The sequence below is a fragment of the Prionailurus viverrinus genome, chromosome F2 (assembly GCF_022837055.1).
Source record: "Prionailurus viverrinus isolate Anna chromosome F2, UM_Priviv_1.0, whole genome shotgun sequence".
Taxonomy (NCBI): domain Eukaryota; kingdom Metazoa; phylum Chordata; class Mammalia; order Carnivora; family Felidae; genus Prionailurus; species Prionailurus viverrinus.
This window is the reverse complement of record NC_062578.1, coordinates 54,822,096-54,847,539: the sequence shown is the minus strand read 5'-3', so window position 1 is coordinate 54,847,539 and position 25,444 is coordinate 54,822,096. Positions and strand designations below refer to the sequence as shown.

The following is a 25,444-nucleotide window of genomic DNA, read 5'->3' as shown; positions in this document are numbered from 1 at the left end:
CCTGCTACTTTGGCTTGATCCCTTCTTCTACTTCATTTCTCCCCCATACCGTATAATCAGTTACCGATTTCTCAATCTCTCTGTCCCCACTGTCAAAATCGTAGTCAAAGCCATCATTGGGGGAAGGGGGTTACTAAAACAACTTTTAAACTGGCTTCTTGTATCCATTCTCCTTCTTCCACTCCATTCTATACACTGTAGTCAGGGTGATCTTTTAAAAAACAACTCTATGCAGGATATTTTTGGTGTACTCTGAATCTTGACAACACCTCGTGCTTAGGTATCCAGTGCCTTCTAGATCCAGAGTCCTGCCTTGAGGACGAGGAGCACTGCATTTCTTCCATTAAGGCTGAACCATGAAGCTCAGTGTGCTCACGAAGAAGGAGGCAGCTGATCTCACAGAACACTTTCAAAATCGTGGTCCTAGGGAATTTCAGTCCTGTCAGTTTAACAGGTCTCTTTTGGTTGACTTAGACCCTCTGAATAAATGCTCAGTCTTTCAGACTCCTTCTTCCCCCCCATTCCCTCTATATACTCTCCTCCAAGATGGCTTCCCAGGCATGAGGGCTCATGTGACCCAGGGGTAGCAGTACAAAGGTGCTTCGTATCCACAGACTACTATTACCACTCGTCCTCGCTGGTTTTTGGTGCAGCGTGGCAGGTCTGACCTGCCTGCACTGTTTACACATTTTCTCTGGCTGCTTGACACATGAAGGCACCCATTTCTAACTGCCACCTTAAGAAACCAAAGTCCTTAACCTGAAGAGCTTTTATCCCTGACCAATCTGTTTATCGAGAGGTCCCCTCTGTAGGGATCCCTTGAGGGACCCCTTTCTAGACACCTGGGAATTCCTGGATATCCTGACACTATGTGAAGGCCATGGAAAGCCAGGAGTATTACTACATGCACATCTTTCTTGCCACTTCCCAATATTTTGCTGTGAAATTCCTCTTTGCCAAGTTGTAGGGCTTTCCTTGAGCCATGAGTGATGTCCCCTAGAGACAGAAGGTGAGAACTTTACCCAGTACCCAGGTTTATACATGATAGAGTCCAGGTGTGTATGAAAAAGATGCTGGACAGAGATCAGATAGATCCAGATTTTCTGAGTCTAAAATGTATATAGTTTGGAGGCTCTCTTTAAGAAAAAGAATAAGGAAGGTGCTTATTTTTGCAACTTTTATAATAACAATGATTGGACCACATTATTAAATGACCCTTCTCCCAGAGTCTTAAAAGTTCAATTCCCTCCCATGACTTGTACAAGTGAAAGGCCTGGAAGCTTAAGCTTCATTAGCTCGATGCTAATCTTCCTCTGACAGGGATCTACGTCTCATCTTTTTGGAGATGAGTGTGCCTAGTTGAGACTTGTGCTTGATTACTGGAGGCAATGGCATGGTTGGAGATACATGCAGGAGATGCATGCCAAGATGCCAGGACGGTACAGTTGTACCTCAAGAGAGGCTTGCGACCACCTACCCTATAGCAGCGACTATGAAAGCAAGAGGCCACATGGGGGTCTGAAGACAGGAAAGTCCCCTTGGTATTCAGATACCAAATTAAACAGATAGAAAGGAAAAAATCTGAAGGGCTGAACATTTACCCAAATGCCCAAACTGAGTCACTCTAAGGACATAATTTAAAGCAGCAAAGATACCTCTGATGTGACAGCTGAGCTGATTTTCATCTGATACCTAGAAAATGGGGGTATGGAGAGTAAGGGACAGGGCAAAGGGTGACAGCTGGGGACACTGATTGGATCAGTCACAGGAATTAAAGACAGAACATATTCTCGCACCTTTGCATTTGCTAGGGTAAATCTGTGACTTTACTACAGCTCAGCATCTCCAAAGATCTACTCTTCTCCTTAAGGAAACATCCACAGTCCTTTCAGCTTATGAAGAGGAGAGCTTCTTTTGGTTTCCCATTTCCTTACACTTGAACATTCTTACCTTTCTCTTTTCATAGACTGATTCTTTTTATGCTTAATCTCTCAGCTATAAAGTCACTTCCTTATGTCACCTCTCAAATCTTGTGTTAGCTCAAATCCTTTTGTTGAGTTTACTAATTGCTACAATAACAAAATAGAGGCTATAGTTCCTTCATAATTCCCAAACAGTTTGGGATTACAGGGGTAGAGTAGGAAAAGGGTCTCTAGGCCCTTCAGGGTCCAGGATGTGGGGTTGGTGGGATTTCCTGAGGGCAGGTTTACCAGGCCCTGGTAGGGTCATTGTGGGTCTAGTATTACATTCTTCTCTCTCAAACACCTACTCTTCATACCTGTGGTATCATTGTTTATGAACTGAGGAGGAGCATCTCCAATCTCCAATTCAACTGTGAGTCCCGTGGATCTCTTCCTCCGCAGACTCTTCCCTTGTATTATTTTGCTGACGCGGATTTTGTCACTTGGTATCTTCAGGAACAAGGCAAGATTTCTAACCAGGTTATGAGAGCTATAGAAGTCATCTTCTGTAACAGCAGGCAATTGGAAAGAAACAAATATGACCGCGGTGGTGTGGATTTCAACCGGTATAGTTCCTTTAACCAAAAGGTAAAGCATCTGGTAGGTTCTATCAAAGTAGTTTTCACCAAGGACAGTGGAATTCAGGTTAGGAAGGAATTGCTCTATGAAGGAAAAAAGCCAAAACAGCACAGTAAAAATCTTTATATTATCATAATAACCATATATTTAGTAGTATTTAATATTTGTTAAATTTAGGAAATTCTGAAAAAGTTCAACATTATTCTTCCATAGGAAAATATGCATATTAAAACAGTAACACCTTTAAAAAAACACTTCTAGAACTGACATGCAAAGTTAAAGTCAACACTTTAAACAATACCGTTAATCATCATTATACATTAAATTTATTTTAAAAACAATTAGCCATAGATACAGTATAATTGAGAAATAAAATTCAGTTATGAACCAAAGAGCCTATATTGTACCTGGAACACTATTTACATGTTCAGAATTTTAAAGGCTTTACCAAAGGCATTTGGTAATTTAAAAATGTAAATTTAACTTTAATAGCTATCTAGTTTATGCAGTGCTATATATCAACTCTTAAGGAGCTTTTACAACTCAGTGCTTATTTTTACTAAGGACAAAAGTATATAATACAAATGAAGTATATACAAAAATATCTCAGAAGGATTTTATACCAATGAAATAGGTTTACATTTCAGCCTGAAAAATCTTTGCTTAATGCAAAACAAAATTCTACTTCGGAAATGACTTTTGGAAAAGTGACTGAGAATTTTATATATATAAAATGAGTGAATATATATATATATATGTATATATATACATATACATATGTGTTTATGTATATGTGTGTGTGTATATATATATATATATATATATATATATTTATGGCAGAGTGTCAAAACTGTCTAAGCTAATAAATCCACTAACAGAGCCCAAAGGAATTATATAATAGTACTAGAATGAGACATGTAGCTTCTTACCACATTCATAGTGAGGCTTAATAAAAAAATAAATTAAAGTTTTAGAAAGAAGAAGATATTTCTTATGAATGTAATAGACATTCATAGCAGTTGGTATTAAGAAGCCACTTCATTATCACTATGTATCTCTTTCAGAGCTACTAGTGTAAGTTCTAGATGCAATTTGGTTTAAACATTCTATGAATCTGAAGAATATGCTTTTATATTATAAATTGAAACTTCTCTCAAACTACATTTAGAGATGCATACACCATTTATCTCAGGTAAGTTCCTCATGTCTTCACAGTAATGGAAGGAAGCAGAGACATACATAATGAAACATTTTGGGTAATCTAAAACAATATGTATAGATTCATAATACAGGGAAATTATTTTGCATTCTACGTGCCAAAGGAAAAATGTTCATTTATAAACAATGCTATATCAGAAAAAAAATCTTGTAAGAAGGCAGTGGTAATACTGTTTTTCAGCCCTTCAACACCTGTATAATCAATTCCCTATATTAAATAGTCTTTGTTGAGATCATTTCTATTTCCCCAACTTGAATGATAGAGTACTTGGTACCCAAAGTGTTGTTTTTCAAAAGAGTTAAAAATAATGAAATGAAGCTGCAAATATGAGTAGCTGTTTACATATAGAAAGTGATAACACAGACTCTTTTAGCTTACAAGGAGGCAATATGGCCTAATGGTTAAGTGCATGGCTTCTAGAGCTAGACTCTCTGTGTTCAAGTCCTTGCTCTGCCCTCACCATCTCTGATATTACCATGGACTGAACTGTGCCCCCCGCCCCCCGCCCAGATTCACATGTTAGAGCCCTAACCCCTAGTGTAAGGGAATTTGGAGATGGGGTAATTAGCTTTAGATGAGGGTGGAGACTTCATGATGGATTAGTGCCCTCATAAGAGGAGATCCCAACGTCTGCTGTTGCTGTGAAGATACAGTGAGTAGGCAGCCATCTGCAAGCCAGAAAGAGAGCTTTCACCAGAACCTAACCCTCCTGGCACCCTGACCTCATACTTGCAGCCTTCAGAGAAAATGAATTTGTCTTTAAGCCACCCAGTTCGTGGCATTTTGTTATGGCAGCCAAAGCTATGACAGAGACTGTGGCAAAGACACCTCCTGTTGTCTCAGTTTACTCATCTCTGCCTACCTCACAGCATTATTATTAGAATATTTAACAATGAGGTATTGTATACAAAGCACTTATAACAGTGCCTGGCACACAGGAACATTTCTGGAAACATTAGCTATTCAGACTATTAGTAGAAATAGGACTTGCTCCATAGACACTAATAGATATGGGTTATCCATACTCTGAAGTCTAGGTGATGTTATGACCTACAGCACGCACTTGAGGAGTTGTTAACCAACATTATGGGGCACATCTAAAAATGATAAGTAGCACATGTGGAATGGAAGCTATTGGATTTATAAGTACCTTGTTTAACAAAAAGACTTCAATGAGAAGATATAAATCCTGGCCTTGAAAATACTGATAAATGGACGTTTAGCCTTTTCCCTATATTTCATTTAAATCCAGTTTATTATATTGACTTCATGGTGTTTGGTTGATGTTATACTAACTTTCTTGGCAATATTTCTGGTGACTGCCAATTAATTTTGGCTCTGACCTCTATGAAATAGAAGTAAAGCAGAAATAGGGTAAACATTCTAAGCAAAATCTCTTCTGTATATAGGATTAACTGAACTACATGTAGAATGTAAATGTTCTCAGGGGGGCCAACGAATGTGCCTCATACACAAAATCCACATGTGTACAGATAGATAAGAGTTCCATCAGGAATAATCTTTCAGGACACATATGCTATAAATGAATACATCTTAGAATTTGGTGGACCGTGGCAAAAAATATCTTCTCTTTTCATTTGTCAATGGTTAAGGAACTAGAAATATTAATAATGAGACATTACAAAGAATTTTATACATAATTAAGTACTTTATTTTTCTGAGGAAATACCTGTGTGCAGATGTCTTTTAAGTTCACAGTGTTTCTTTTTAGGGTTCCATATTGTATTTTGGGGGCAAACCAATGTATTGTTCACATAGACATCCAAACGCTGAAGTGTGTGAAAAAAAATTCCTACCATGACAGCCTGTTAAAAATAAACAACATTTTTATTTCTTAAGAAAACAAGGAAACAATATTTAGAATTTAGCACTTAAAATGTCCTTCAACTATATATATCTTCTGTAAAATACTAAAACTAAGTTTTATGAATTGATGATAAATACTGAGTTAAAATTTGTAAATGGTCTTATATTCAACCATTCATACTGACATTATAGCTCAACTCTTAATTGATGATTCTCAGTAGAAAAGTATAATGTAAGAAAGAATTAGTAAAGGAGTATCTCTAAAAGAAACATTTCCTTTCAAAGGTAAAAAAGTTCAATATAGGCTTTGAGCTCCAGGGGCAGGGGGAAATAGGGAATTTAGCAGTGCTCTATAATGCAACCAAACAAATTTAGTTAACGTTGAAAAAAAATGCTTACCTCTGAGACAAATTTGGTAGTAAGACTAAAAAATTAATCAACATAACTATACTCTCTGATTCAATTTTGTTCATTTTCCATGTTTATATTCTTCACATCTCATAATATCAGATGTAATCATAAAGTAAGGAGACTAGCTTTCACAAGGGCAGGGAGAAATTAATAAGGAATATAATAAGCTATACATAGTTTGGGAATCTTCTTTTGAAATTATCTTCAACATCTCAGAACATTAACAGTCACATTACTTTGCAGTTACTTTTAAAATTAAAAATAGTCTCTTTCGTTCAAAACTTGAATGCCTTTCTAAGCCAGGCCCTATTCTAGGAGCTGTCAAAAGTCCCTGCCCTCTTTGAGCTTACATTCTAGTGTGAGGAGAGAGACAAATAAACAGTAGAAATAATAAAAAGTAAAATATGAAGCATGTTAGAAGGCAGTAAGTGCTATGGGAAAAGGAAAGGGAGATCAGAGTATGGATAATTGGGAAAGCCAGCTGGGGAGGGGTGAACAGGCTAGGCCCATTGGGGGATTGGAGGGGGGTCTGTAGAGAGGGGAAGTTAGCCACCTGGGGTAGAATGTTCCAGGCAGACTCAACATCTGGAACATAGGCCCAGATGGTAGTAGGTAGCAGGAACACCTAGGAGTCCAGTGTGGCTGGAGGAGAAGTCAGAGGACTCTGGCCCTTGTACAAAGCCCAATGGGGAAATTATTGCAGGGCTTGGGGCAAGGAGTGACCTGGTCTGACTTATATTTTGGAGGTACCTCTGTGGCTGCTGAGGTGAGTACAGACACTAGAGCAGGCAGGGACAGAGCAGCAGCAGGAGTGGGGAGCCAACTGCCTTAATCCAGGGAAGAAATAATGGTGGCTCAAAGGGGGTGGTAGCAGTGACGGTGGTGAGAAGTGGTCACAGATTCTGGATATTTTGAAGGGAGACTCAACAGGACTTGCAGATGGACTGCATGAGGAATATGACCCAAAGAGAGGAATCAAGAATGGGTCCAAGGTTTTATCTCCAGCAACTGAAAGGATGAGGTTGGTATCATCTGAGAAGAGGCAGGTGTCTCTCTTTGTTACTCCTCTGCTTTATCTTATCCACATCCCTTCTTCACATTCCTAATACTTTGGGATGTTTGAGTCTTGTACTCTGAGAAAAGGAAATCTCAACTATGAGATATTGCTTAACCTCATACTCTTTTCCACTGACACGGTATATACATAAATGTAATCATCCCACCTGAATTCAGTTTATAGCCAAGATTTGATACGGTTGAAGATATTTAAAACAACATGCTGTGATCTCTCAGGTAAATTCCAAAGGTGTATTTCTGAAATATATAAATAGCAGCCTGGAAAAATAAATATATAATTCCAGTGACCAATTCTGGATGTGCACTATTTTTATGTGAAATTTCAGGTTTGCCTGCCCATCACACAAATCGTAGGCCTCACTGTCATGCCTCAGACGTAGAGCAGAGAATCAAGTGTATATGGGGGAAGGGTGTTTGGTATGCATCTATGCTCTCAGACTGATGAAACCTTCTGGATTGACAGGATTTTTAGTAGTATGCTGATGACCCTTGAAAATGAGCTGTAGGTCTGACAATGTTCAAGAGAACAGGGGAGGACAGAAAGTCCTTAGCATATAGAAATGTATGTCAATAAGCAACACCAATAACTCAAGAAATTATTTCTATCTTGTGTTACCTTTTTATGGTCAACATTAAGCAACATCAGTCGAAGATTCTGAGGACTGGTGCCAGTGAAGTAAACTTCATAAGATTTGTTCAGAGCCACAATGCTATGAAACAGGGACAGTCTTCTCTGGCATGTGTATCCGGCACACCAGCCATGATCCTGTGGGCCTAAAGCCACATAAGTAAACGTTCATGTTCCATATTATGAATATATTTAGTGCAAAGTCTGAAGACTAATTGTATTAAAAACAAATTGCAGTGGTCAGGTTCAGCATTTACATCCATTATCCATCCACCCATCTATCCAGTGATCTAAGCCATTTCTCAATAATCATATTAAAGCCAAGGCCACATGGTAAGAAAGTGCTTGATCTTTTCTCCTACTTATTAAATGTGAATTCAGGTGGGGAGCCTCTTTAGTGAGAAATATGCTGTTAACCATTAATTTGTTAAAAACAGAGCTTGTACCTGGAAACACGCCTAATCCATGGATTCATTAACTTTTTCCTTCAGTCACTCATCTTCATCAATTTGTGCATTTGACACACTCTTAAGTATGTTTTTTATGAAGTCTTTAATCTTCCTGCATTGTTATTTTCATACATTTTTTATTAAAGACTGGGATTATAAGCACCATTGGGGGGGTCAACATCATTAATGATCTGAGAAATAATACTTCAATAATCCTTCTAGAAAGGCAAAAGACAGTGGAATCCAGACATTTCCAGAACAGGCATAATATGACCTTTGTAGCAAACTATTTCACTTCAGCTGGGTTATAAAACGTTGAGTGAGATACGGAATGATAAATTTTCTTGATGTATTTATTCAATAGCTTTGCTCAATTTCCTGGCTTACTTGGAATTCTAATCAATATTTATAACTGAACTTCAATCAAATTTTGAACCAGTATAAACTTCTGAATCTCATGTAGAATATGAACTTTCTCTTAGCATCCAAAATATAAATTCTACTTTTAAACAAACCTTCTTTGTGGGTTTTGAAAACAAACAGAAAGAAATTTCTATGTATTAAATGAAAAATTTAGAGTAGCAAAAGCCATATTTTAAAAATAGATGAAATTGAGTATTAAAATTTTAAAGGAAACTTTAGTGGTATTCAATAACTTTTATCTTTGGAAATTTTTTTTCCAATCTAATGTAGTGTATCTCATGATTCCGTGATTCTTTCAATATCATCATAATTTTTGCAATGTTACTATCAATTAAGACTTCTTCAAATTGACAGTCACTTTTAAAAATTTAAATTTATTTTTGGGGTGTCTAGGAGGCTCAGTCGGTTATGCGTCCTACTTAAGCTCAGATCATGATCTCAGGGTTTATGGGTTCGAGCCCCACATTATGTGACGCATCTGTGCTGTCAGCTTGGAGCTTGGAACCTGTTTCGGATTCTGTGTCTTCCTCTCTCTCTCTCGGCCCCTCCCCCACTCAAAAATAAATTGACATTAAAAAAATTTTTTTTAATGAAAATTTAAATTTATTTTTAAGAGAAATGTCATGTCACTATTGTAAGTAGAAAGCTTGTATTGTCTTTCGGAAAAGAAAAATGTAAAAATAAATAGAATAAAATCTTTCTCCACCATTTAAAAAGAGTAATTAGAAAACATCTCCATTATTCACTGACTGGTCTAAAATTCTTCCCACAAACTCTCTGCTTTGTAAGATTTAAAGGCAACACTTGTGGGGCGCCTGGGTGGTGCAGTCGGTTAAGCGTCTGACTTCAGCCAGGTCACGATCTCGCGGTCCGTGAGTTCGAGCCCCACGTCAGGCTCTGGGCTGATGGCTCAGAGCCTGGAGCCTGTTTCCGATTCTGTGTCTCCCTCTCTTTCTGCCCCTCCCCCGTTCATGCTCTGTCTCTCTCTGTCCCAAAAATAAATAAACGTTGAAAAAAAAAAAAAATAAATAAAGGCAACACTTGTAACTGGGTTGATTGCAGGCCAGAGAAACCAGGCAAATTGTTGGTGCCACGGAAGTGGGGAAAGACTTGAAATCATGTAACTTTGGGACACCCCTGATTTAGCTCATTGTATTCTCTTCGACTCATTTTAAAAAATGAGTATTTTTGTGGCGTACTGGCCACTTTGTTGAATCGTGGGATATTTCAGTACATGTTTTGACACTGCCAGGGCACAGAAATCTTTCTCAGGCAGGTTACAGGCTCCTTCGGCACTTAAAAGACTCTTAAGCCTTCTTAGGGACTAATCTTTGGGCCCCTGACTATTTCAGGGTAATACAATGAGTTTCTGCCCTCTGTTTTCTGCAGATGTTAGAAGTTCATCTTAGGTTTTCAAAAAGTCCTGGACTTCTGAGTTGATCTGGATTCTTATGGAGGCCACTGCCGTCCCTCTGTACTAGAGCCACCCACGACCAGAATGTAAGGAGCCTAAACTCTGGAGCTTGTCAAGATATTCTTGACAGTCAAAGGAATTAAGAAAAGAAAAAAAACTCCAAAACACATTGTTTCAAGATTAAGCCTTATAAAGATTCATGAAAATGAAAAACAAGTGGGCTGGAAATACCTGTTCTCAAGTATTCCAAATAACACATTATCTGTTGTTGTTGTTGTTTTTTTTTTCACACTGTCTATTTTTTAATTTATGTAAGGCAAAATGTCTTTTTGGAGACAGGCCAATTTTGCCTTCCAAATATTTATGCCACCTTATTAATACAGGTATGAAGATCACTCAAGGAATAACTTTCCTCTTCTGATGGTCAGTTTGCAATAACTGTCCTTGCTTTCTAATATGGGAAACTGTTTAGGTGTCAAGCATCTCTCCTGCACACATATCTTTTCTTACAAACAGAAAGTAAAGCAATCCTGATGTTTGCTAGTTTTTTTTTTAATTTTTTTTCAATGTTTTTATTTATTTATTTATTTATTTATTTATTTATTTATTTATTTATTTTGGGACAGAGAGAGACAGAGCATGAACGGGGGAGGGGCAGAGAGAGAGGGAGACACAGAATCGGAAACAGGCTCCAGGCTCTGAGCCATCAGCCCAGAGCCCGATGCGGGGCTCGAACTCACGGACCGCGAGATCGTGACCTGGCTGAAGTTGGACGCTTAACCGACTGCGCCACCCAGGCGCCCCTGTTTGCTAGTTTTATATGTGATGTCTCCATGCATGTAATAAATAGCAAATGTTTGAGTAACTCTAATTTGTTTACACTGAATACCTACCATTAATGAGATCAACATAACCATTGCTCACTACAGCCACTGGTGAGAGTCTTCGAGTTTCTGTGTCAGAATCCAGGCTTTCAATAACCATCATTGCATATTCCATCCCATAGCACCGATAGCCCTGCCATTGTGGGATGTATTTACAGGTTGAATCTCTAATAATTCCTAGAAAAACAGATATATACATTTTAGCAAGGAAAAGCAATCTCTTTGCAAAAGCATCAACGGACTATATTTTTCATTTACGTAAGATTAGTAAGTAGAAAATATGTTATTGATTGAGTACCCCAATTAGTAAACATAAAAACATATGTACTTTGTTTCACAAACTTGAGGACTAACAGAATAATATCCAACGAACCTTTGTAAGGCGCTTTCTCAGTGACAGGAATTCTACTTCCATTTGGGAATGTGAGCATCACCTTAGGAATTCTGTAGTCTCCAATTCCAAATTGACTATTTCCATTCCATTCGTATTCTGCTTGAGGTATCACTGAACCAGAATTTCCCAGAAAGGAGCCATCCATGTCTCTGAGAAAAGATTTCCTTTTGGCATCACAAACCATGTCTACACAATCAGATGGATTCACCTTACTGTGGAGAAAAAGTGAAACAAATGAATATTTAGATTAAATATCCTTCCCCTGTTTCTAGGGGAACACTCAATTGAGTGTTTGATAAGAGAGTATCCAGGAGTGCCTGGGTGGCTCAGTTGGTTGAGCGTCCGACTTTGGCTCAGGTCATGATCTCACAGCTCGTTAATTTGAGACCCGTGTTGGGCTCTGTGCTGACATTTCAGAGCCTGGGGCCTGCTTCAGCTTCTGTGTCTCCCTCTCTCTCTGCCCCTAACCTACTTGCATTCTGTCTCTCTCAAAAATAAATAAAATTTAAAAAAAGAGTATCCAAAAGAATTTTTGATTGATTGAATCTTATCATTTCAGAAAGGATTCAAAGTAGGACCAAGTAGCATATATAATTAGTATTGTAATGAGGTCTGCTTTTCCATTCTGTTGGTATCATTATTAATTCATTGGAATTTCAAAAGTACAAGTTATACCTGTAGGATATAAAATTAGAATTCCATTTTGCTATTCCATATTTTGTTGGGAAGATTTCATCTTTCTACATTGCTCACAGTGTACTAACACTGTCCCATCAAGCAGGTGAACAGTTACTCTGTTGTGCAGGACATACAAAATCCCTGTGCTGGCAGGGAAGTCTTTATTATTTTTCCCTTCCTACTTTTTTTTCATGGGTCTTTAACATTTATAAGTATCCTATGCTTAGTATAAAATAATGCAAATACTTAATAAAAGTTCAGTCTCCTTCACTTTCCTATCTCAAGCTCTTAGGCCATTACCAATTGCAGATTAGTATATATTCCTATAGACTTTTATTTATGTAGATAGAAACAGATATACTTGGATTATAATTGTTATGCTATATATTTCAGTAACCATTATGTAAATACCCAAACTGTAAGAGATGAAGTACTATAAAGTCATTCATTATGCAGTTCAACCATACATGGCATTCTGCCTTCAACTTGAGCTACCTGGAGTGTTGATTGTTAGCTGCTTCTAATAGTAAAATAGGTGCTTAATTTGCAAAATACTGCACATTGCATAGTATACATGGTATATTGTGTAGTTACACTATGTTGTGCTACATAGTATGGGGAAATAGATCTTATTCCAGACTTATAACAACAAAATAATAATGGAAAGCTCAGATCTATTAGATAGTGTTTAGCATCTTGCTCCCTTTTTGCTGTAAGGGGGACATGTGGGGTAAGTTACTATACTATACTACTGTACTATAACAGTTTTGGAGATGACTTGAATACATAGTTCATGTGTTCTCTGTATTCAAGTATGAGAAGAGTGCTTTTGTGAGCAAGTCTGTGGGAAGAGTACCCAGTGGCACACTTATATTATGGATTAGGGCTCTGTCTTTACTTCGTATTGCAAAGAAACAGAGGCTGAAATGTAGATTTTTGTTCAAATGATTTATTGAAGGAGTACCATCAAAAAAGAAGGAGAGAAGCCACATAGGGCAAGGGAAAGAAAACAAGGTAACTGTGGTCTGTGGACTAGTTTCAATCTTATCTCAGGGGTACCTCTGGATCATTAACTGTACTGAGAGTTGCTTCCACCTGGAGATAAGGAGGCTGCCCTTTTGAACTCCTGTATCAACTAGTCATTTTCCATGGATTGCAAAGAGGTGGTGTTAGGGAGGGTCTTAGCCCCCCAAGGCTATTCCTGTTTGGCTAACAGCAATTTTCTGGAAAAGTGGGCAACTGTAGGTTATTATTGGCCAACATTTAAAGCACTAGGGGCCTTGTAAAGGGGATCTGAGAGAACATCAATAGCATCCTAATAAAAGCACAGAGCTCAAAGACTATTTTAAAATGTATTTTCTTCATGACCTAGTTATTAAAATTATATATTGCATCTGAAAGATTCAATGATAACTAAACAGGAGCTAATAATCTTCTAGTGGGGGGAGGCTCTATTGAGCCAAAAAATACTACAGTTCAATAATTAATTATTAAATGAAGAGGTGTGTAGTTATCATCAAAACAAAATTAGATGATAAGCACTCAGTCTTTGGAGCATCTGACTCTTGATTTCAGCTCAGGTCATGAAAGTGTTGTGGAATCAAGCCCTGTGTCAGGCTCCACGCTCAGCATGGAAATTAAGATTAAGTGCTTACGATTCTCTCTCCCCCTCTGCCCCTCTCCCCAACTCGTGTGTTCTCTCTAAAATAAAATTAAAAATTAAAAAAACCCCACAAAATCAGATGAAGTCAAACTATTTATGAAACACTGCATTTCTCTGAAGAGATGTCTATCTAATTAGCAGTATTCCTTGTCTTCTTCCTATACTGAAAATGGTCAAAGATCTCTCATAAAATATTTCTTTCCTCCAATCTTGTCTTACATCTAAATTCCTGATTTGCATCTCCTACAAAGTGTAGCAGCTATTGGCTATCTTCTTTTAAGATTTAGAATCTAAGTGGCTCAGCTTCTAGAAATAGTCTGACACTGACTTTTGTGATTAAAAAGTCACTGTGCTAAGTTTTTGCATATTCTCAGTCACAGTGATTATAATGACTGACATTTAATTTCAAAGTGCATGATGGAGTGAACATGATAAGATATTTGGAAAGCAACGGGAAACAAAAGAGGTAAGGAAAAGGGAAGAAATGATAGAGATGTCTCTCATTCCTAATGATTATTTATGGAGAGATATTAATGTACAACACGCTCCTAACCTGGTCTCAATATTTTATGTTGAATGATGGTATTATCATGCATGGAAAAAACAGAGTGAGAAAATATACACATCAAAGCCTACTTTTTCAATTTAACTGAAAATACAGATGCATTAGCCTTAATTTTCATGATGCTGATTAAAATTTTATAGAAATTAATACTTACTTTAATATAGCAACTTTCTCAGATCTATGATGGGGGAAAAAGACAAGGCAAAGCTATAAATACAGGAAAGAAAAAAACTGGGATTTCATATATTATACCTTATATCAGGCCTGTGTATGAATATTTTTGATTGTTCAGTGGTATCAACCAGCTGTATGTTCTTCACATGGATGGGATGCTGTAAATCTTCATTTAAAGGGTTAGTAATGAATATCACATTAGTTTCACCTGAACAAACATTCTTAAATCCAACAAATGTTGAACCTAAAACATAAATGACAAAAAAATAATAAATAATTTTCTATGAAGAAAGTAATAGAATCAGTTTCATTTCATGTACATTCCAGCAAACGCATCATTTAACACCGCCTTGAACAGGGAGCTCTTTCCTTATGTGGTAGCTAGTCCACCACTAGTTATGTTAGATTGTTGCCTCCCTATATCAATACCATTGAATAGTCCCCTCATATTTTCTCTGAGCTTTGATATGTGATTTGCTGTGACTAATGGGACAAGCGCAACTGTGGTATAAGTAGATCTGAAAAGTCTTGTGTATTAGGGCTCGCTCTCTTTTGGTGTTCTTGGGGAATCTTGTGATTTCCAGAATGTGAATGAGACTAGGAGAAATGTGGCCCAATTACTCTGGTCAAAGACCAGCCCAACCATTAGCAAGCACCAACCACCAGACATGGAAGTGAGACTGTCCTAGACAACTACTCCCTATCCATCCTGTAAACTGCTGGCAGCCTATGGAATAATCCGAGATGAGACCAGCAGACAACTATCAGCTGAACAGAGCCCAAACTGCCAATCCACAGAATTATGAGCTAATAAATGGTTGTTTAAAGACTCTAAATTTGGGTGGTAATTTGTTATGCAGCAAAGACTAACGGACACATTGTTTTTTGGGGTTTTTTTTTTTTGCCTTATTTCATATATTGTGTGACCAGAAGATAACATTTATTGAATCCAAAACTTAATCTCCATTGTACTTAAAATCCAATAACTCAAAAATAGAAGGAAAAAAAAAAGGTGACTCCAGAATTCTTAAATCAGTTACGTGCTATCTACTACTCTTCCTGATACTTTTTTCTAAGATGATATTGTATATACATGAATATGAGCCTGTAGATGAATATTAATGAAATACCAAAGTAGTGGATACTGTTTGTAAGATGTATAGATCTGCCTTCCTGGCCCAGTGCACTGCCCCTTAGTTCCTGTGTTGGCTGCTAACTACTCACAGCTGCCCCCTTCTCTGGAGAATTGCCTTTGATCAGATCAAATGACAGCTCTGTCTCTTAAGAGATTATGCACTCCTAGCACCACCACCAAAAGGTTACCATGCCTGATTGGCAAGTGATACAGAAGGCTCCCTTGCCTCAAGAGGGGGAAACTAAGTGGTACAGCTCACACTGCACAGCCCTGCGAGGTTTCAAGAAGGAGCTAGACTCCAGCTGGGACCATATCCTTGCTTACTCCTTCCTCTGCCCTGTCCTACTTCCCTCACTCCCTTTCTTGTGAATGTGCATCATTAATAAACCACCTGCACAAGAATCCTATCTCTGGCTTTACTTTTAGACCACCTGATTTAGACAGCTGGAACCATAAGTGGTCCTGGGATATATAGTGTAATGATGCAATGATGAATCTAGTTTACTTGCTGTCTAGATGGGAATGAGGACACTCTTACTGGTGGTAGGTGTAGTATTGACAGTCTCTGGAATGCTGTTAACAGTGCAATTGTTAAGATTTCACCTGTGGTGAACTGGGATAATATCTAAGTGGAAAGAATTGCTCTGGCTTGTAAAGTAACTTTGGCATTTGAGTGGAAGAGGGGAAATAGTAATTACAAGGAAACTAGAAGTAGTCAACTGTTGACCCTCACTGATGCTTTGAAGAAAGAAAATGTAAGTTGTGGTGATCAATCACAAATTCAAAGCAAACCTCAGGATCTAATCACAAAACCAGCAGAACGTTCCTAGAAGGTGGAATTTCAGACTGGCAAGTCTCCTACTTCAAAGTCATGGCTCTAATAGAAAAGAAATGGAACCCTGAGTTAGGATGGGAATATAGAAGAAGATGAACTTGAACCTTGAAACTCTGGGTTCCCCTTGAATGTCCAGATCTGTGTAAGTGGTCCACTTCTTCCTTATTAGAGTTTAGCTGCCCTGCCCTACTTGTTTGAAATCCTGACAAGACTTCAAAAGAGGTAGTTGTTTATAAGGAAAATCTTGCCTTTTTCAGGACCTGTCTCTGCCTCCCCTTCTAGAAAACAGAGCAGTAAGCCTGGTCAAGTCTCAACATGGCCTCACTGGGGAAGCACTAAGCATGCTATGGGATGAGAGGAGTTATATACCAAAGGAACTGCAAAAGCTGAGTAACATGTACTGGCAGGAATTAGAAGTATATATTGGAGAGTAAACTGTGATGGTGTTAGATCAGGGGTAAAGAATACAAAGCTAGACAAGGGAGAGTGTCAATATGGATGAGGGTATTCTCCCATGTTGCTTCCATGGCTTTTCCAAGTTTGGGAAAAATAATGTTCCACCTTAAATGAAGTAGAATTGTAAGAATTGTCATGTCAGACTGTAGAAGAAGGATTCAAAAGATTCTGAGCAATGGGCAATATTGGAATCACTCTATTATATAATGCCTGTGCATTTCAGCTCAAACTGGGGATGGCCTTGAAAGAGTATGGTGTGGGTGGATTCTGCTATGGGATAGAAATTTGGGTAGTACACAGGGTGATCCACTTCGTGTGAAGAGTGGAGTGGTCTGAGGTAAGGATAAACATGGACTACAGGCAGTGGTAAATGACACAGCTAGTTAGGGGCCTGGAAGGAATAAGACTGGATGATTGGGTAAAAGGAAGCCTGAGGGAAAAGCAAGGGTATGGGTCAATGGGAGTAAGCATATAAATGATCACAAAGCAGTATGAACTATGGAAGAAGCACTGAAGAAATAAGTGAACAGAATAACATAGCCAGTAGATGTTACTATGCTCTTAGGTTTTATAAGCTTAAATTTCTTCAGTTCTAAAGAGAGATAATAATATATAACCCTACTTACATAAAAGGGCTTTTGTAATTGATAGAAACTAATTAATGTTAAATCACTATACCAGTGTTATTTCTGTTGTTTTAGAAGGTAAAATAAATGGGACTTCTTTAACATATACAAATTTGGCAGGGGACCATTCTTCAAATTGGCTGATAATCTGATTTCTTTGCTTCTCATACTGAGCAGATTCATATATAAGTTTACTTAAATCATTATTTTTTTTTTTACTTACAGTGAAACATTATGAGATATATTCTACATATTCTTTATAGAACTTGATTAAGTAGATTTTTCAAGACTGTGTTTAAACTTGCCTGAGATATCCAAAAGGCCACTAATGGCATTGTAACTCATGATCCCTGCATGGGGCTTCCGGGGTGCCATATTATGTGCTGAAGCAAAGGTAGGCCAGCAAATCCCACTTCTCCCACCTGTTATAAAAGAAAGAAAGTTAATAAAATTCAAATATGCATTCATATGAACACCAAAATTAAATTTCTAAAATTTTCACCTGATAGAGGTCTGGTGCTCCGATGGGCAGCAGAAAGTTCGATATTTGGATCATCGTTAGTTAGGACATCAGAGCAATTAAATCCAGGGCTACTTCCAACAATTAATGAGCTCTATTAAAAAAATTCAAACAGTACAGCTTAAATAATAGCTTTTCTTCAAGAAAAACATTATAATAGGTAATTCTAAATTCCACTGTAGCAAAACACAGCCTTTCAGTTTGAGGAATGGATCATTCATAAAACCAAGATGAAAGGATGTGATTTTATGCCCTGAATAGAATTACAGTCAAATTGGAAGGGGGAAGACAGGCAGGTAAATTGTTATATATAATGACATATTTCTATGACAGAAATATGCCCAGGGAAAAAGTAGAAACAAAAAGAGGAGAAAGTGTCAATACTATCTAAGCAAATTCAGGTAAAGGTTTCACAAAGGAAATGAAAATTTAACTGTGGCAATATTAGCAGGTGGCAAGCAAGAAGGGGTGAGGAGAACATGGAGGAGAGGGAAGGATACAGCATTTCCTGGCAGAAGACAATGAGAACAAGGGGAGGATGTTTGGACTAGCCAAGCTATGAAGTCATAGAGATCATTCTTTAAAAAAAATTTTTTTTAACATTTATTTATTTTTGAGAGAGAGAGAGTGTCTGTGAATGGGGGAGGCACAGAGAGATAGAGGGAGACACAGAATCTGAAGCAAGCTCCAGGCTCTGAGCTTTCAGTGCAGAGGCCAACGTGGGGCTTGAACCCACAAACCATGAGATCATAACCTGAGCCAAAGTCAGATGCTTAACCAACTGAGCCACCCAGGTGCCCCATCAAGGAGATTGTTCTTATTGGAACTTCAAAACGTTCACCTTTTCTTCTTATTGTGGCTGTATTCATTTCTTACCTTAATTTGCACTGTTTTACTGGAAATTTTGTGAGATACAGCAGCTGGTGTGTAAATCATTGAAAAAATGGCCATTCCATTGTCAACCAGAGTCACATTATAGATATGCATACTCTCTGTGGTCTGTAAAACAACTTGTCGGTCACATAGCACAAAATACAATCATAAAACAAGATAAACAAGCACCATATTGGATCACATTTACCTGAAAATAAATTCCATAATCCCAGCATGTCCAAATGGTAAATCCTTGTATAAGAGAACATCCAGGAAGGCCGTCTTGGTTCATATAAATACCATATAAACCTCCATGTGCTTCATTGTCAAACCACTTTTCCATGGGATTAGACTGACCTTGGAAGGAAATATGAAAACAGAGAATATTATAAGTCATGTCCTAGAGCTTTATGAACAGTACAGGTTAAAGTTAAATTTTTAAAAAATTAAATACAATAAAACCCTGGATTGCGATTAACTTGTTCTCCAAGTGTTCTGCAAGAGGAATAAACATTTCTAATAAACTTTAACTTGATAAATGAGTGATGTTTTGCAATATGAGTAGTACGTGATGCCAAATGTCACGTGATTACGACTCAGCCCATGGTTCTTGAAATTTGCTTTGATATACAGGTGCTTTGGATTACAAGCATGTTTCTGGAATGAATTATGCTTGCAAACCAAGGTTTTACTATATATAATTCTTATGCAAATTTAAACATGATGATCAAATATTTTTATGGCTTGGCCATTTATGGCTTACTCTACTCAGTATTTAATCTTATTTAATTTGTCCCTTTACCAGTAGAACGATTGCATACTCATTTGCAAAAGTTTGGTTTAGTTGCTAGCACACTGAATTTACTATATCTGACTAAACCAAACAGGAATTTCATGAGAAAGTACATGAAGTTTGGATTCAAAGAAGGCTAATTTTGAAACACAAGTGATACCACTTGCTGTTTATAAAATGCTTCCCCTACACACCTTTTTGTTGCTGGTTCCTTCCGGTCACCCCATTTTCAAGTTAAGTGTCACTTCTTAGAAGGCTTTCTCTTGACTATCTGATTCAAAGTAGCACCTCGGTTTCTCCACATGGCAATTAAAATTATTTTATTATTACTTATTCATGAATTGTCCATCTCCTCTGTCCTATTAGAATGTAAGCTTCATGAGAGAATACACTGTGTCTGTCTACCTCATTGATCACCGTATTCCCAGAGTCTAGAGGGTAATGCAGAGATAGGTGCTCATTTAACTACCTGTTGAATTAATGTATGTATGACCTTGGAAACATTGTTTAACCTTTTAGAACCTCAGTTTCTTCATATATAAAAACTTTGGGGGCACCTGGGTGGCTCAGTCAGTTGAGTGTTCATCTGACTCCTGATTTTGATTCAGGCCATGATCTCATGGTTTGTGAGATTAAGCCCCACGTCGGACTCTGAACCAATAGTGCAGAGCCTACTTGGGATTCTCTCTCTTTCTCTCTGCCTCTTCCTCTTTTTCCAAATAAATAAATAAACAAACTTAAAAAAATGTTTTAATGCCTAATTGAGAGTAGTTTCAAACTGAAATTAAATAACCCACATAAAGTGCCTCAATAAATGGACACTATACTCATTATTAATATATAAGGTAATTATGGGGCACCTGGGTGGCTCTGTCGGTCGAGTGTCTGACTTTGGCTCAGGTCATGAGCTCACAGTTCATGGGTTTGAGCCCCACGCTGGGCTCTGTGCTGACAGCTCAGAGCCTGGACACTGTTTTGGATTCTGTGTCTCCCTCTCTCCCTGCCCGTCCCCGGCTTGTGCTCTATTTCTCTCTCAAAAATAAACAAACATTGGGGCGCCTGGGTGGCGCAGTCGGTTAAGCGTCCGACTTCAGCCAGGTCACGATCTCGCGGTCCGTGAGTTCGAGCCCCGCGTCAGGCTCTGGGCTGATGGCTCAGAGCCTGGAGCCAGTTTCCGATGCTGTGTCTCCCTCTCTCTTTGCCCCTCCCCCGTTCATGCTCTGTCTCTCTCTGTCCCCCCAAAAAATAAATAAACGTTGAAAAAAAATAAACAAACATTAAAACAAATTGTTTTAAATATATAGGATAATTGAGGTGGATATTTATGAAACTTTATTTATGTCCAAATCAGATCAGCAACCTTAATAACTCCCTCCCAACCATGCATACATACATTGAAGGATGCCCTATATACAGCAGCAGCACCTCCTGAACTTTACTTAGTACCAGTTCTCTTGTCCAAATCTCCTGGTGTTTGACTTCCTCCTATCTTCTATTGACTTTCCTTTCCTCCTAATGCTTTGGGATTGACATTTTACTTATCAACTGCCTGGATTCTGTTTTGTTTTCTCCATAAGAAGCTGTTCATATGTCTCTCCCTTGGTCCCACGCAGTGTTGCCCCTGGGACCCAGTGTGGGTCAGGGTTCCCCTCCCCACCTCCTGGCCTCTCACTGTGGGCCTCTTGGTGCCAGCCTCCCACTTGCCTGGGAGGTGGACTGGATAGGTTGGTGTCCCGTTCCATGAACATAAATCCTCAATTCCTCAGTGATGTCTCCTATTTCAATTTCTCCAAATCCCAAACTTCCTTGTAACACTCTCAATTATTTAGGAATATCACTAATTAAATATTCATAAATATTTAATCAGTTGGTGAAACACACATATTAGTAAATGTTCATATTCACAGGTCATATTTTGACTTAAAAAAATCCAGGACTACTTCAAAGAAGTTGCAGAAGAACTACATATTGTAAAATTTTAGTCAAAGAAAACCTTTAAGTTGTTGGGAATTAAAATATATAATAAGAGCATATAATAAGGAATTTGTTGGAAGTTGTTTTATTCCTTCAAAATGTATTTTGCATAAGAATAATATTAGCTTAAGCCCAATAATTTTTGAATTTACAGAAAAAATACTGACTCAAACAATCTTAAAAACAACCATACTGAGATATAAAAACCAGATGTACAAGGGATATAAAGTATTCAGAGAAAGTCCCATTTCCCTTAAGTTTCTTAAGAGGTGAACCCTGAAATTCTAGTATTTATTTTATTTTGATCTGATAATTCATTTAACTGAAAAACCAAAAGGTTATAAAAAATTATACAATAATAAGTCACCAGTCACCCTGATCCTACTCACCTTGTTTTTTTTGTTTGTTTGTTTGTTTTCACACTTTGTGTCTCTTTAAACACAAATACCCTACATATTCATATTTTCTTACCTTTCTTCCATAAAGCATATCACAAACAAAACCATATTGTATATATATTGTTCTGCAATCTCCATTTATCACTTAAGAATATCTTTGGGGATTTCTCTCTCCATATCAGTAGATCAATATGTATCTTCTTCCTTCTTTTTGAAAGGTCCCTAGTGTTCCAATGTCTGGCTTTATAAAACTAGTCCACTGTTATTGTACACAAGGCAGGGTCCAGTTTCCTGCTAGCAGACAATGCTGTGATGAATCACCTTGTTCACAAATCATTTTCTAAGTGTTGTAGAGGCAAATGTTAGATTGCCAGAAGTGGAAATGTTGAGCCAAAGGCAAATGCTCCAATAATTTTGGCAGCTACTGCCCTGGTCCCCTTTATAGGAGTTGGTTATATTTGTCATTCAACCAGCAATGTGTAGATGTCCTAGCTTTCCTACAGCTTTGCCAAAAGAGTAGTTGTTTGGTTAATTTTGGACTTTTACTCATCTAATAGAAATGTATCTGAGAACTGTTTATGCCCTTTGACTTTTTCATGCTTGTAGGTTTAAACACAGGAAGAGTGAACATTAATTCCTCTAAAGAAGAAGCATGAAAACAGTGTCATATCCCTAGAGATATGTATCTCTATGCTTGAAAGTGTTACTTTTGTGAAAGTAGTAGTGGGATGAGGCACTCACTGGTCCAACACCAGCCACATCAAGAATTGAAGTGACTGCTGGAGTTTTTCAATCATAAACATGGAAAAGTAATTATCCTTAAAAGTCTATTCCTTTTTTCTTTAGACCCAATGGTATCTTCAAATAATTTAGCTTGTTGACTTCTTTTAGTGTCCTGGAGGAGGAGATACTATATATTGAACTAACAAACAATAATTATTTCTTTCTAACCAATTTGAACACGGTATTTCCTAGTTTTAGTGGCTCTGTGCCAAGACTTACTTGAGCAAGGTTCACCATCAATACGGTATCCCACCCTTCCAAATCCAGCCACGACATTATTTTGTAAGACTGTATTGGTCCCTCTGTTTACCTAGCACAGTGATAAAGAAAATGCCATGGGTCAGGCTCTTATACAACTATACAAAGAGATCAAGTATCAACATATATAGGAAAACTAATTATGACTACTCTTTAGGAGGAAAAATGTGTTTCATTATTCACCCTGTCCAAATTTACATTATAAATGAAGTATTGAAATTACCTTAGGTTCTTGGTATAAAATAATCACTAGATACTATGCCTTAGATTTCATTAGAAAACTACATGAAAGATATTTTTTTTTATTTCAGTCACAAAATCCACTGGGTATCACTCAATAATTATAAGCCAAGGGCCAAATTCAGTATTACAGCAAGGTTAGTAGGATTTTATCACTCTTTGGTTATATTATGTTACCAATTTAACTTATTAAGAAAAAAACAACTAAGGCAATTACAATAGACCATAAGATTCAATAGAAGCACTCACTAGTTTAAATAAAATCTGCTATAATAAAAACTGGTTAGGCAGTCACTGAACAATTTTATTTTATGAGACCAAAGTGGCAAAAAATGAAATACATATAGTACAGAAGATTTAGTTTTTGCCTCTGGTGTCAGTAAAACAGCCAAAACTTCAACTATTTAAAGTATATTAAGCACTTCTATTTTTAAATATTATGATAAGAGAACAGAGTCAAGTGAAATCCATAAAAGTAAAATTAGTGTCTTTTCTTTCAAAAGGTCCAGAAAAGTTTAAAGATTTAGAATTGCCATTGGATGACATTTTCATGTCTATAAATAGATGAAAGAGAACATCATCATAAATGTATATGTTTCAGGATTTTAGGTTTTACTTTAAGGTAATTGTTAATAGTTGCACAAAAACAAAACTCAATCCTTACCCCATATTCCAAAGAGAGCTATTTTTAAAATTCCTTTTGGTTCCTATGGCATGGGTAAGTAAAATAAAAACAAGATGGAGCTTTATTTCCTCCAAACCCTTCCTCTGTACTTTCTATTTGCTTGCCTGCCTTCTCATCCTACCCCTAACAACCTACAGTGATTGAAGAAACTTTATGAGCAACAAGAAGGGTTCAGCTAAGAATACCGATTAGACTAAATAACTTTGCATAGAGAATCATAAGAGTTTTAGATGAGGAAGAGATTTTAAAGATTCTGTAGTCTATTACTCTAATTTTCCTTACGAAGAAGAAAACTAAATTCAAAGTAGTAATATCGACAGGGCACTCAGTCAATTAACAGCAGAGAGACCCTGTACCAGAACTTCAAAGTGATAACTAATGTTGGAGAAACAAGGCAATAAGAGAATATTTAAACCACTGGACATCAACACAAAGAAAAATCCAATGGCTGTGGGAGTTTGCCACATCTTTTAAGAAAGTTTATTCTCTCCTTTCTTTAGCTTATTTTATTAGTTCACCAATCTTTAAGGAAGAAATAGTTTTCAGTATTTTGAGAATTACAGTTTCTACAGAATTTATAATCTTCAGTGAAGAAATTACAAATTATAATTTTGTATACGTTTGTATAACTATAAATCTGATCACTCTACCTCAATTGCTGCATGCCAGAGAGTTGAACTTAAATCCTTTCTGTTTTGATAGGTTCCCGGCCAAACTGAAAGTGCCACCAAGTTTCCTCGAACTCTGTTGGCATCCCCCCATATTCTTATTCCTGCAAAAAATTAATAAAATCCCCTCAAATACATAAAAATTTGCAATGAGTCCTATGGGAAATATCTTTCATGTTTCCATGAAATTCATTTTCTAGTTTGAGCCTGACAAATCAACCTCCTAAATTCTAGAGTATACCTTTTGAATTCTACCTCTTTAATAGACTACCTGCATTAAAATCTTCTGGGGTGTCTATTAAATATGTGGGTTGACAGGCTCTGCCTCAGATTTTACCAAACACATCAATTTTATACATATTAATGAGTTTGTATTATGCTTTATACTGATATTCAAGAAAGGATAACCCCCTAAAACCAAGTCCAATTTTTAAAAAATAGTAACCTTTATTTGTGAATAATCTTTTTGATTGATATGTGAGGAGTATTTTAAGAGTCATAGTAATTTAAACTATTGGTGATTAGATGATTCACATGATATCATGGTCTGGTAAATAATTCTAAAGTTGTACTACTATGGCTATGATAGCCATAGCCACATGCAACTACTTAAATATAAAGTAAGCACAATTCAAGTTAAGTGCAATTAGGGGTGCCTGGGTGGCTCAGTCAGTTGAGCATGTGACTCTCGATTTTGGCTGGGATCGTGATCCTGGGATCATGGAGTGAGTTCCATGACAGGCTCCACGCCTGCTTGGAATTCTCCCTCTGCCCTCTGCCCGACTCGCACTCTCTCTCTCACTATAAAAAAAAAAAAAGTACAATTAAAATTAAAAATCCAGTTATTCAATCAC

The 25,444-nt window shown here is 37.3% G+C and overlaps 1 protein-coding gene across 3 annotated transcripts in view; it reads right to left on the bottom strand.

The window, feature by feature from the left end:
* The window catches only part of PKHD1L1 (PKHD1 like 1), a 158,937-nt gene that overhangs the window by 10,199 nt on the left and 123,294 nt on the right, over nucleotides 1–25,444 (bottom strand). For all 3 annotated transcript variants that reach the window (XM_047842216.1, XM_047842218.1, XM_047842217.1), the window contains exons 62-73: nucleotides 24,573–24,694; nucleotides 22,959–23,049; nucleotides 19,000–19,148; nucleotides 18,795–18,917; nucleotides 17,901–18,012; nucleotides 17,704–17,820; nucleotides 14,425–14,590; nucleotides 11,246–11,478; nucleotides 10,882–11,049; nucleotides 7,691–7,848; nucleotides 5,450–5,585; nucleotides 2,279–2,623 (exon numbers count right to left, since the gene is read on the bottom strand). In XM_047842216.1, coding sequence (XP_047698172.1) covers nucleotides 2,279–2,623; nucleotides 5,450–5,585; nucleotides 7,691–7,848; nucleotides 10,882–11,049; nucleotides 11,246–11,478; nucleotides 14,425–14,590; nucleotides 17,704–17,820; nucleotides 17,901–18,012; nucleotides 18,795–18,917; nucleotides 19,000–19,148; nucleotides 22,959–23,049; nucleotides 24,573–24,694 — 1,920 coding nt within the window. The remainder of the gene's footprint in view (nucleotides 1–2,278; nucleotides 2,624–5,449; nucleotides 5,586–7,690; nucleotides 7,849–10,881; nucleotides 11,050–11,245; nucleotides 11,479–14,424; nucleotides 14,591–17,703; nucleotides 17,821–17,900; nucleotides 18,013–18,794; nucleotides 18,918–18,999; nucleotides 19,149–22,958; nucleotides 23,050–24,572; nucleotides 24,695–25,444) is intronic.